The following is a 13,265-nucleotide window of genomic DNA, read 5'->3' on the forward strand; positions in this document are numbered from 1 at the left end:
TCCAGCAGTCCCGCTTCTGGGTATATGTTGAAAGGGAATGGAAACAGGACCTTGACAGGATATTGGCGCTGTCATGTTTACTGCAGCATCATTCATGATAGCCAGGATATGGTAACAATCTACGTGTTTGTCAGTTTGGATACATGGATAAAGAAGATGCGTGTATACATATGGCAGAATATTTTTTTCCCATGTGAAAGAAGTACATGCTGTCATTTGTGACAGCGTGGATGGACTTTGAGGGCATCACGCTCAGTGAAATAAGTCAGAGAAAGGCAAATGTATCACTTGTAAGTAGAATATAAAAAGGCCCAAATCGTAGAAACAGAGATATAGAATTGTGGTTTTCAGGGGTGGGGGAAATGGGGAGATGTTGGTTAGAGGGTACAAACTTCCAATTGTAAAATGAAGAAGTTCTGGGGATCTAATATACAGCAGTATATACTTGGAAGTTATTAAGAGGGTGGATCTTAAATGTTCCTACCACAAATAAGAAATGGTGATTCTATGACATGATAGAGGTGTTAGGTAATGCTGTGGTGGTTATCATGTTGCCACATATAAATCTGTCAAATCAACATGTATTCCTGAAATTTAATTTACAGTGCTCTGTGTCAGTTATATCTCAAAGGGGAATATGGAGAATGCTGGATTTTCTGTGCTGGATAGCGATAACTTGTGAGTGGGATTTTGATGACTGAGTATGACTCATCAGGGACAGAATAGGGAAGATTCCAGAAGGAGGGGTTACCATGTGTATAGTCTGAAAGGTGCAAAATCGCAAAATATGATTAGGCCTTGGGTTATGGATTTTCTACAGTCCTGTCTGAATTAATACAGTTTTATTTCCTCCTTTCTTAACTAATTGCCTATTTTTTCTTGGCCTTTTGCACTGACTAGAATCTCTCATACATTTTTGAATGGAAATAGTGAGAGTGGGCATCCTTCCCCTTGTTCCTCAACTTCTAGGGGGAAAGCATTTAGGTTTTCACCATTAAGGATGATGTTAGCTGTAGGTTTTTCATAGATGCCCTTTATCAGATTAGGAAGTTCCCTTACATTGTTAGTTTGCTGAGAGTTTTTTGTTTTTGTTTTTGTTTTTTTAATCAGGAATAGGAATTGGGATTTGGCCAAATGTCTTTTCTGTATCTATTGAGATGATCGATCATGCAGTCATTTCTTAAAAGTCTGTTAATATGGTAAATTGCATCTTTTGGTTTTTGAATTTAATTCCATTTAGTCATTACATATTTTTTAAATCATAGAAGTGTTTTTCTATGTTCACAAGGAGCAATTATTTATTTATTATTTTTGTCTGGTTTGGTATCAAGGTAATGTTGCCCTCATGAAATGAGAAGTATCCCCTCTTCTGTTTCCTGAGTTTCTGTGGAGCTGATACTAATTCTTCCCTAAATACTTGGTAGAGTTCACTGTTGAAATCATCTGAACTGGAGTTCTCTGTAGAAAGGTTTAAGTATACATTCAGTTCCTTTAACAGATACTTGCTTTTCAGGTAATCTAGGTCCTCTTGACTCCACTTAAGTATTATTATTTTTTTAAAAAAACAAGAAATGTAGATTGTTGACTTTTTGATGTACCTTAGTAAAAAATAGTCCCTTACGATAATTTTAATATTTGTAGTATTGTAGTTTTGCTGGTGCTTCCATTCTAGTTTTTATAATTTGTGGCTTCTCTTTTTACCCTTTCTTAATGGTATTGTCAGAAGTTTATTTTTTTTAAATTTTTTATATGTTTGTTTCTGAGACAGACAGAGCATGAGTGGGGGAGGGGCAGAGAGAGAGGGAGACACAGAATCAGAAGCAGGCTCCAGGCTTTGAGCTGTCAGCACAGAGCTCAACGCGGGGCTGGAACTCACAAATCGTGAGATCATGACCTTAGCCGAAGTCCGTCGCTCAACCGACTGAGCCACCCGGGCGCCCCAGAAATTTATTTTTTTAAATCTCAGCGTGAGCTTTTTGCTTCATTGGTTTTGCTCAATGTTCAGTTTTCTGTTTTCTTTTTCATTTTTATTACTCCCTTTCTTCTGCTGACTTTAGGTTTAATTTTCTCTTTTTCTGTTAAGTAGAACCTGAGGCCCTTTACGTAAGATCTTTCTAATATGGATTGGTTGTGTTGTAACTGTCCCTCTAACCTTTCTTCTTTTTTCTTCATACTTGCATTTTCGTGCTGTGAATTTTCTGTAAGGATTCCTGTAGCTTCATTTACAAATTTTGATGTTTCTATTATCTTTTAGTTGAAGGCACTTTCTAATTTAAAATTTTAAAAAATAGCTTTATTGAGATCTGATTCACATGCCATACAGTTCAACCCCTGAAAGTGTACAATTCAGTGGTGGTTAGTATATGAGCTCTTACGTGCATCCATCACTATAGTCATCTCGTATCCCTTTTTTAAAAAGTGTTTTTAAATGTTTATTTATTTTGAGAGAGCAAGTGAGCGGGTGTGTGTGAGTGGGGTCGGGGCAGAGAGAGAGAGAGGGAGAGAGGCTGTCCACACTGAGCACAGAGCTGGATGTGGAGCTTGATCCCACCAACCATGAGATCATGACCTGAGCTGAAATCAGGAGTTGGAGGCCTAACTGACTGACCATCCAGGTGCCCCCGTCTGGTATCACTTTTCATTTTTTTTAGAATCTTGATTATTGAGAGATGTATTACTCTATTCTTTAAATATTTGGAGATGCTCTGGATACCTTCATGTTATTGATTGCCACTTTAATTCTAGTGAGGGCAAAAAACATACTCTGTATGGTTTGACTCGTTTTAAATGTATTGAGACTTGTTTTACAGCCCAGAAAATGGTCTGTGTTGGTAAATGTTCTGTTTGCATTTGAACAGAATGTGTGTTTTGCTGTTGTTCGGTAGTGTGTTTTCTAAATGTCAGTTAGGTTAGGTTGGTTGATGGTGTGTTGTCTGCCTTTCATGGCCTTACTGACTTTCCTTCTACTTCTTTTATGAATCATTGAATGAAAGGTGTTGAATTTGCCTAATATGCTATGGATTTGTCTACTTCTTTTATTTCTTTAATTTTTCTTCACATATTTCGAAACCCTTTGATTAGGTATATAATGTTTACATTGTTACATTCTCTTGCTATATTCTCATGATGTATTGACCCTGTTATTATAAAACCCTCTTTTTCCCTGCTCTGAAAACTGCTGTCTGATAGCAGCATAACTGCTCCTGGTTTTTAATAAACATCTTTATGAGGTTTACTTTACATACCATAAAGTTCACCCATGTGAGTGAGCAGTTAGGTGGGAGCTTCAGCTCCTCTGGAGGCTGATGATTTCCAAATCCATGTCTTCAGCCCTGGACATCTGCTTGCTCTGTTGACTTTTTAAACATAGCATGTGTAAAACCATACCTACTCGTTTTTTTCTCATCTTTACCTTTACTCAAGGTCACTGTAGTTAGTTAATGCTAGTTAACTACCCCTTTCTATCCAGTCACTACAGTAAAAAACCTATCATTTAATTTTTTCCCATTCATGTTTAATCACTTATCTAAATATAATTGGCCTTGCCTTTCTAAGATCTCTGATATTTGGTCCCGCTTCTGCATATCTACTTTAGATGGATTTTTATTAGGTCCTTATCTTTTTTTTTTTTTTTTTTTTTTTTTGCTTGAGAGGCTGTTGTGATCTCTTAACTCCCATTTCCTGTATCGTCTTCCTCCCTAACCCCCTACCCCCAAGTAGTCAGTCCTCTAGAGGCAGGTTTTTGTTTTTGTTTTTGTTTTTTTAAGATTTAAGTATAGGTGTGTGTCATCAGGATGCAGTGCAAGCTCTGTTCATGATTGAGCTTTTGTCTTCTCTGGCTTCCTTGTTATGTCCGGTCTGTTTTACTCTACTGTACCCTCTCTCACCACACACACTATCATTTAGCATCCAAAGCAATTTATTTGCTAACTGGTGTGTTGTGTCACTTCTTCCCTATCTTTATATACTATCCCGTCTATACCTCGCTTGCCTTTATTTTCTTCATCTGCCTGGCAAACTCATGTTTTTCCTTTTAATTTGTATTTGAAGATCATGCATTTCTTTTTAAAAATTTTTTAATGTTTATTTATTTTGGGGGGGTGGCGAGAGAGGAGAGAGAGAATCCCAAGCAGACTCTGTGCTGACAGCCTGGGCTCCATCCCACGAGCCATAAGATGATACACTTGAGTTGATACCAAGAGTTGGATGCTTAACTGACTGAGCCACGCAGGCGCCCTGAAGATCATGCATTAGAAATGCTATTGTGCTATGTAAATCTTCTCAAGGCATACTTGTGTGCTTAGAAAATACCTTTTCTGTGGATATCTTACCTCTTCTGTCTAGCCTACAGTACCTCTCCTGTCTACAACCTACAATACCTGTAGTTACTTACTTCCTTTGTTGTGATCCACTCATCTTATATTTACTTTGTTTACATATTTATTGGATTATTAGCTCCCTCACATTTGGTAGCTGTTTGTTGATTATCACTGAATTAAGCTGAACTTAATTCATTGACTGATAACTATTGACTTAATCTGAAATTACCATGAATGCAACCCCAAATTCCCTAAAATGTAGGTTTCTCCTGTTTCTACTGAATGATTTGTATACTTTTTATTCTTTAATAATAGGTAGATTGCATGGATTGAATTTTCTCATGTTAAGCTGTTCTTATTTCTGGGATGAGTCCAATTAGTTATGATGAATTATTTTTTTTCTATGTTTTATTATTGCTGATTAACTTTGCTAATATTTTAATTAAAAAGAATCTGTGTTCGTGAATGAACCTAGCCTGTGATTGTCCCTTTTTCATAGTAATCATTCAGTTCTGTTTTGGACATGTTGAATTGGAGGTGTTTGGCATGGTGTCTTACATGCTTTTAGAAATTTGGATTTGGAGTACTTAGTAACCTGGTAAAGGCTGACCGTATGTTTTTGTTTTTAATATAATAATTGAGAAAACGGTTGGTGTTGAATAGGAGGAATACATAGATTGAGAACAGAATTGAGAATGGAATACAACATTTTGGGGCGGATTGATGATGGTAAAGCCAGTGTGTGATCAACAGTTTGAAAGGCAAGTATGAGGAAGAGGTAGTTTCAAAGGAGAACTTCGTTGTTGGTTTTTAAATGTCATGGATAGACGAATGATGTGAGGTTAAGGAAAATGGAAACAGCAAGTGTGGTACTTTTTGAAAAAGTATAGTGGGTAGAAGGAAGGGAGACACCAATGAATGTGGAGACAGGCACTTCTTTGAGGGAAGGTTTTAGTTTTTTTAAGGATGGATGGAACTTCATGTTTGTTAGGTGAAGAGTAGAGAGGAAGAGAATGAGCATAAAGGGGAAGTATTTGTATATCTGCTTAAATCTTTGCCAAATAAGATTTCAGTGTGATCTTAGGTATCCTCATGTAATTGAGACTGTATTTGCCCTTTACAATGTTTCCAAACATGACTTATTTTAATACTCTAATTGGAGACTGAAATTTATCACCTGGTTAGTTTCTTTCTGGCAGATCAGCCCTCAGATACTAATGAAAGCCTGAGGGAAAGAGAACATGTAGGTTGGAGAGTGGCTCAGTTAATATTAGGTCATTTTACCAAACATAAAAGTCACAATACAACAGTGGCTTAAGCAAGATAAAAGTTTATTTCTGATCATACAAATTCTGTAGGGCAGCTTCAGTAAGGGAGGCTGAGAAGTTGAGTTTTATTTAGCAGGAACATGTGCTTAGCTAAAAATTGAGGGCTCTAGGATGAAAGAAGAAGGGAGAAAAGATTGAGAAATAGTGTTTGTATCTGCACAGTAAGAGACAAACCCTTTAATACAATTCATCTCTTCTATGAAAGGCACTATTCACATAAATACATATGTCAAAATGCCTATGTTTGTGTCTAGTCTACTTACTAGCTTTATGACCCTGAACAGATTACTTAATTTTTCTCTTTGTGCCTTCGTATTTTCCTAACAAGATGGAGAACAGTGCTTAATAGAGGGTGCCTCATAAATTGGTGTCAGAATTAAATAAGTAACAAACTAAGCCAGTATCTTGTATATCTAAGCCACAACAATTATTAATTTTTTGTCATTCGCCTTTGCCTTTCAAGGATTGAGGATGTGTGGAAGGACAAAACAAAACAAGACAGCAGTAGCAAAGAAACCAAACCTTACGTTATGTGTCAGGTATCAAAGAGTGAGTTAAATATTACACATTAAATATAATTGAAAAAAGCAATTTCAGATCTCATGAGAACCTATAGATGTAAGGCCAAATTTTATTGGAAGCCTTGGAAGGTATTCAGAGTTAGTCAAATGGCAAAGTTCTCCACAAGACAACCTCAGTTCTGCCAGGACCTGCAATTTCAGGGGTCTCCTACCACCACCCTCAGGCCTGATCATTTGCTAGCACTCACAGAACTTACTGAAAGCTGTTACATTCATGAGAGAATTATAGATTACAGGGGAAGGATAGAGTTTATAGTCAGACTTCACATTGGGTGAAGTCCAGGAAGGTTCCAAACGTGGGGCTTCTAGTATCCTGTCCTTGTGAAGTCAGGACATTAGTCTCTCCCCATCAGTGTGTTTCAGTACATATGCCAGCCAGTAAGCTTGCCTGAGCTTTGGTGTCCAGAGTTTTTATTAAGGCTTTGTTATGGCATGATTAATTGATTGTCCACATGACTGAAGTCAGTCTCCGTGAAACTGTTTGACCCAGAACCCTCACTCTAAGTCATACTGTTGGTGTTTCTAGAGTGGCCAGCCCTGCCTCTGGGACTGTCTGATGTGGCCGGCCCCACCCTGTGATCAAATGTGGCCAGCACCCACCATACACAAGGACGTTTTCATCAGGTATGCGAGAAATTGAGGACAAAGGCCAGACTTCCCTTTAGACAAGGCTGGATTCTTTACTAAACAAAAAGATACAAGTCACTGATGGAAAGGTACAGACATACACAAGTGGAAGTTCACATGGTTATCTGTTGAAGATATCAAAGTTAAAAAAATCTTGAAAATATGTGAGTAAAAGGTCAAGTAGGTGAAAATAAACATCCAAAAGAGTTGATTCAGCTGGTATAATTTAACATCTAGAGATTTGGCCACTAAAAATTTGAGGTGCCCCTTGAAAGGACACTGATGAAATGAAAATAAAAAATAGAAGAAAACTAGCAGAGAGGCTAGGATGTTAGATATTATTAATGGAATACTTTTACTTACCTTGGATATCACTAGCCGAGTGGTGTAGTCAGGGTAGTATTAATATGTGTTTTCCCCCAAAATACTGATCTTGGAGGTTTTTAGTGATTTGTGCCAGATTGCAGAGTAAGTTGGGGCAGAGCTGGAAAGAGAATTGTCTCCTGACTTTTGGATTAAGTACTTTTACTCTGAGTATTTTTTCTCCCCAACTATAAAACAGTTCTTCTTGGCACCCCATTGACAAGAGGTCTGACTCAATTCCTTGGACTCTGGAGTTCCTCTTAGGGACTAGACTGGTCTTTCTTTGCACTTCAGTTCATGGTGTTTATTCTGTGGTGACTATACTCACTAAATTGCTAAACAAATAATTATTTGGGACAAATGCAAATTTATAGGTCTTTTAGATTTTCAAAATGTTTTTGAATAAAGCTCTGCACAATGTTGCCGCACTATAGGTTCTGGTGAACACCGTTTGGATGCCATTAACAATGAACTGGAATAATGTGACTGGGGCTTTTGTACAGAGTACTGCAATTTAGAGGGTTCAAATTTTTATTTTTATTTTATTATTATTTTTTAAATGTTTATTTTTGAGTTAGAGAGCGAGCGAGCAAGGGAAGGGCAGAGAGAGAGAGAGAGAGAGCGCAGAGCCTGATGTGGGACTAGAACTCACAACCGTGAGATCATGACCTGAGCCACAATCAAGAAGCAGATGCTTAACTGACTGAGTCACCCAGGTGTCCCCAATTTTTATTTTTAAAAATAATTTTTAAAGTATAATTTGAAAATTGTTCACATATGTTGCTATCAAATATCTTCTTCACTTTCAGAGAAATAATAGATATTAGCATTTAAAGAATAGTAAATGAAAATAAGTTTCTCTACACTCATGCCCACTATTATTTCTAAGGTAATCCTGAAGGCCCCAACTGGTATTATGGACATATGGGCAAAGGAGTCAGGGCTGGAAGAGAAAGGGCACAGCCCTCTCCTAGTTCTGCAGGAGGCTGGCCCTATTTTAAGAGCATTTGGTGCCCTCTAAGTCCTTGTAGGTTTGCCCAGAAGGTGTTGTGTCATTCAGTGCAGGGAAGCCGAGAAGTTGCAGGATGTCTCTGGGTGTTGGTCCTGGTACCTGAGAGTGCTGATGTTAGCCCAAATCATTAAATGGCTCAGGGAGGGGGGTGGGGGTGGGGGGGGAGGGTAGGTAGTAAGGGAAGGAAGAAAACTGAGTTGATAAGGACTTTTCTATACTCTTAGACTCCTGTGTCATCTCATCTACTCCTGACAACAGTCTTGGGAGGCTGGTGGGGAAAAGGAGGCTCAGAGAGGTGACTTCCATCTAATGCCACACAGCAAAAAAGTGGCAGTGTTCTCCCAAGGGCTTGTTTGGTTGATGGCATAGTTGGAGGGCTATCTTCTGTGGCGGCGTGTTTCATGGCATGCTAAAAGTGGTGTGTGAAGAAAATGGGGACTGTGACTAAATAAAGTTAGGAGGTGTTAGGCATCTTTATTGTGGGACTTCTCAGAGCCTTTAAAATTCCCCTGTGCATCGTGAAGCTTTGGAGAGGGACATAGAATGTATTGTGGCCCGTATTTCTCCCTTGCTCCCAGGGTAGGCTCTAGAAAGTGGCATGTAATACCCAACTTTGTGGAGGTGCACTGGTGGACGAAGATGCTTTCTGCAGTGATGTCATAGATGAGCCACTGCAAACATGGTGGGGGCTTCCGTGTGCCATTCAGTGGTGACATGGTGCTTGGAGCTAGAGGTGGAAACTGTAGTTCCCTATAGAGACTCTCCCACTTGTCATCAGGACAGAAACTGCCCTTGAAAGAACTGGTCGTCTCTGTTTGATGTGCTTCTTCGTTGGTGCTTAGTCCTAGGCCTTTGCCTTCCTGGCCATGTACCTGTCTGCTCACTGAGTGAGTGACTTGGAAAAATTCTTAGATGGAAGTGACAGAACACCCCACTGTTTCAACCCCCCTGTCTGAAATTAGGGGACTGACCGGTAAAGGCCCTGGCAGCAACCCAGTGATATCAGTAGGAACTTTACCTCTTTGTTGTCTTTTCTCAGCCGTGTTGGCCGTTTGTCCCCAGGCTTCTTGCGTTTTGACTGTCATAGCTTTAGGCGTCACAGCCACATTTGGAGACTGGAATCTGTGTTCAGGTAGATTTGGTCTTAGTAGCTAACAGGCCCTTTTCTCAAATGGTTCTGTCCGTTTTTTAATCCCAAAAGGAAAATATTTTCCAGTAGTCCTCTTTTGTCTCTGTAGTTGGAATAAGGTTCTGCGACCACCCCTAGCTATAGGGGCGTGTGAGAAAGACTTGGTTGGCATAGACACATCATGGTCTCTTCTCTGGGGCTAGGCACAGGGTTTCTGTGTCATAAGGGGAGGGAGGGGGACTGGAAGGCTGTTGGGCGGTGCTTGCCTGTGTCTGCCTTGTTATCTGAGACTCTGTTTGGCTCCCCCCTGCTGCATTCTTCTCACCTCCAGTCTGTCTGCAGGCCCCATGGCTGCTTTCTCCCTGCCCTCAAGTTCCCTTGTGTTGCCCTGACTGTCTGTGTTGCTCTCTCCCCTCTTTTCTCTCTCATGTTTTCCTCATCAGCCCCTTCTTACTGCTAGCAATCCAGTTTTTTTCTTTAAACATTTAACAATTTAATTTTTAATATTAGACTGTAAATTGATATTTTTCTCGATGTACACTTCTGTGATTTTTAAACACATGTACATATTCCCATAGTCACTATAATTGGGATACGTAACAATGCTATCATCCCAAAAAACTCTTGTGTTATTCCTTTATAGCCAACCCTTCCCCCATCCGTAACTCCTGGCAACCACTGATTTATTCACCATCCTTACATTTTTGTCTTTTTGAGAATGTCACGTAAAAAAAAAAAAAAATATCTAGAATGTAACCTTTTGAGACTGGCTTCTTTCACTCACATAGTAATACCTTTGAAATTCATTCAAGTGTAGATGAATTGTTTATTTCTTTTTATTGCAAGTAGTATTCCATATTGTGGCTATACCAAGTAGAAACAGTGGTTTGTTTATTTACTTGTTGGAGGACACCTGGGTTGTTTCCAGTTTTTGCCTGTCATGGGTAAAGCTGTCACCAACTTTCCTGTATAGGATCCCCCCTCCCAATTTTTAGCAATTGTGGTAAAATACATGTAACATCTATCACGTTAGCTATTTTTAAGCATACGGTGCAGTGGTGGTAAATGCTGTCATATTGTTGAGCCGCCATCTCCAGAACTCTTTCATCTTGTAGGAGCTGCAGCTCTACGCATTAACCAGGAACTTCCCATTTCCATTTCCCCCGTCCTTCGGCAGCCACCATTCTCCTTTCTAGGATTTTGATTACTCTGAGTGTCTCATATGGGTGGAATCATACAGTTCTTGTCTTTCTGCCATGGGCTGTGTATAGGATTTTGTGTCAACATAAGCCTTTGCTTCTCCAGGATAAATGTCCAGTGCAGTTGCTAAATTTTGTGATAGTTGCGTGTTTAGTTTCTTTTTTTTTTTTTTTTAATTTTTTTTTTAACGTTTATTTATTTTTGAGACAGAGAGAGAGCATGAATGGGGGAGGGGCAGAGAGAGAGGGAGACACAGAATTGGAAGCAGGCTCCAGGCTCTGAGCCATCAGCCCAGAGCCCGACGTGGGGCTCAAACTCACGGACCGCGAGATCGTGACCTGAGCTGAAGTTGGCCGCTTAACCGACTGAGCCACCCAGGCGCCCCAACGTGTTTAGTTTCTTAAGAAACCACTAACCTTTTCCAGAGTGGCTGTACCATTTTATATTCCCACCAGCAATGTTGTGGATCCAGCTGTGTGCAGAGTTTGAATTAAATTTCTGGAGAGGGGACTCTGCTGACTATGGAGTTAGATATTTACCCTTAGAGGAGTCATCATTGGCTGATTTGGAAAATAGTAACTACCACTCTTGTATTCATTCGTGTGGATTGGGGCAGATGGGTGGAGAGAAGATTGAGCTCTCACAAAACTAGGGCTGGGTGAAAGACCCTGTAGGCGTCCCCTGTGGTAGTGGTTTCCAAATCTGTGTGCATACCAGAATTCCTCAGAGGATTTCTTAATAATACACATTCATGGGTTTCATACAGACCTACCGAATTGGAATCTGTATTTTTAACGAGGGCTCAAGGGAGTTTTAAGCATTCTGCCCACATCAGTTGGGAATTGTGTGTGTGTGTGTGTGTTTTTTTTTTTTTTTTTAATTTAACGTTTATTTATTTTTGAGACAGAGAGACACAAAGCATGAACGGGGGAGGGTCAGAGAGAGGGAGATACAGAATCTGAAACAGGCTCCAGGCTCTGAGCTGTCAGCATAGAGCCCAACGCGGGGCTCGAACTCACGGACCACAAGATCATGACCTGAGCTGAAGTCGGCCGCTCAACTGACTGAGCCACCCAGGCGCCCCGGGAATTGTGTTTTAAGATCTATGGTATTTCCACAATGTGAAAGTTTTAGAAGCATGTCTTGTACTATGTAACAAATGAAAAATTTCCTGAGCTCTTATCTTTTCCACTTATCTCTTTCCTTGACCCCATATTTATATTTTTGTCCCCTCTTCATACTTAACTCTGTTACTAATTTTCTCTCCCCCATCTAGTTTTCTCTCTGGTTTGTCTCTCTGCCCCTCTCCCCCTCCCTTCTCTCCTTCTCCCACTTTTCCTTTTTCATGTGTCTTCTGACAAGTTACCGATTGCTCTTTTGGTCCTGCAATTGTAACTTACTTTCTAGGTTCCCTCTTCTCCAGGCTTGTAGAGTGTTTACTGTTTAGCACCCAGAGCTTATACCAAGTTACATTTATCCTGTAGGGGCAGATAGAGCTGGGTCTCTCACAGATCATCCTTACCTTTTAATGGCAGGAGTAGAAAACATCTACCAGGGTTTGGTGGAGGAAACTTTAAATTTTATATTGAAGTAATTAAGGGTTATTCTTAACTAGTCTTATTTTCTTCTCACAGGGAAGAAGAAGAACGTTTGAGAAATAAAATTCGAGCTGATCACGAGAAGGCCCTGGAAGAAGCAAAAGAAAAATTAAAAAAGTCGAGAGAGGAAATCCGAGCAGAAATTCAGACAGAGAAAAATAAGGTAGTCCAAGAAATGAAGACAAAAGAGAAGAAGCCACTGCCACCAGTCCCTATACCAAATCTAATAGGAATAGATGGTGGAGACCCAGAAGATAATGACATAAGAAAGAAAAGGGAAAAAATTAAAGAGGTAATAAGCTGAGATTTATGATATGGAATGGTTATGGCGTTTGACTGGATTTTAATATATATGAACATTTGTATCATCTATGGTGTCATACTTTTTCTTGTTTTTGGGTCATGGTTGTAGTTCAGATTCCAAGCCTTGGCAGTAAAGGCTAGAACTCACTCTTTCTTAATATGGATTGTAATATTATTGGACACTTAAAATTTTGATATAATGTTTGGATTGTTATACCATTCTGTATTGAGAGATCTTTTGATAGTCAGCATTTTATAAATAATGTAGACTAGATCTGTAAATAATTTATCATTGAATAGGAAATTTCTTAAGGGTTTACTTACAAGGGACTCTGCTAGATACTATGCAAATCTCCTCATAAACATGCTCCTGAAAAGTTAACATTGTGTCTGCCATCTTTTAAGGAATGGGTCATGAAACCCCTCAACCACACTGCAGATTCCTTCCAAACAGTCTCAATGGATTGAGGAATGGGAAGCGGTTGACCTCAGAATTCTTTAAATTGTTTAATCTCAGAAGTCTTTCAATTTGTTATTCTAAGAATTACTTGGAGATAAAGACAATAGCAGAGAGGGGAAAGTCTGGTGAATATTACAGTTAAATTTTGTTAATTAGAACTCCTGCTAATTCTTGGTAGAGTTTGCAGTTGCAGTGCCTGTGAAAAAAAAGATTTTGTCAGGTTGGAACAGCATCAACAATATTTCAAAGGGATTGTTTATCATAAAATAAGACAATAAGTTTAGTTCAAATAGTCAGATATGTATTCAAATATATTCTAATAATGAACATGGAAGATTTAGTAGA

General features: G+C 39.2%; 1 protein-coding gene across 2 annotated transcripts in view; it reads left to right on the top strand.

The window, feature by feature from the left end:
* The window catches only part of MAN1A2 (mannosidase alpha class 1A member 2), a 176,324-nt gene that overhangs the window by 25,925 nt on the left and 137,134 nt on the right, over window positions 1-13,265 (top strand). Inside the window, exons 1-2 of one of the 2 annotated variants that reach the window (XM_042953598.1) lie at window positions 6,741-6,852; window positions 12,194-12,449. In XM_042953598.1, coding sequence (XP_042809532.1) covers window positions 6,785-6,852; window positions 12,194-12,449 — 324 coding nt within the window. In that variant the 5' untranslated portion in view covers window positions 6,741-6,784. Of the gene's footprint in view, window positions 1-6,740; window positions 6,853-12,193; window positions 12,450-13,265 lie in introns of those variants that run through there. The other variant, XM_042953597.1, reaches the window with a different exon arrangement.

The sequence above is a fragment of the Panthera leo genome, chromosome C1, assembly GCF_018350215.1.
Source record: "Panthera leo isolate Ple1 chromosome C1, P.leo_Ple1_pat1.1, whole genome shotgun sequence".
NCBI lineage: Eukaryota > Metazoa > Chordata > Mammalia > Carnivora > Felidae > Panthera > Panthera leo.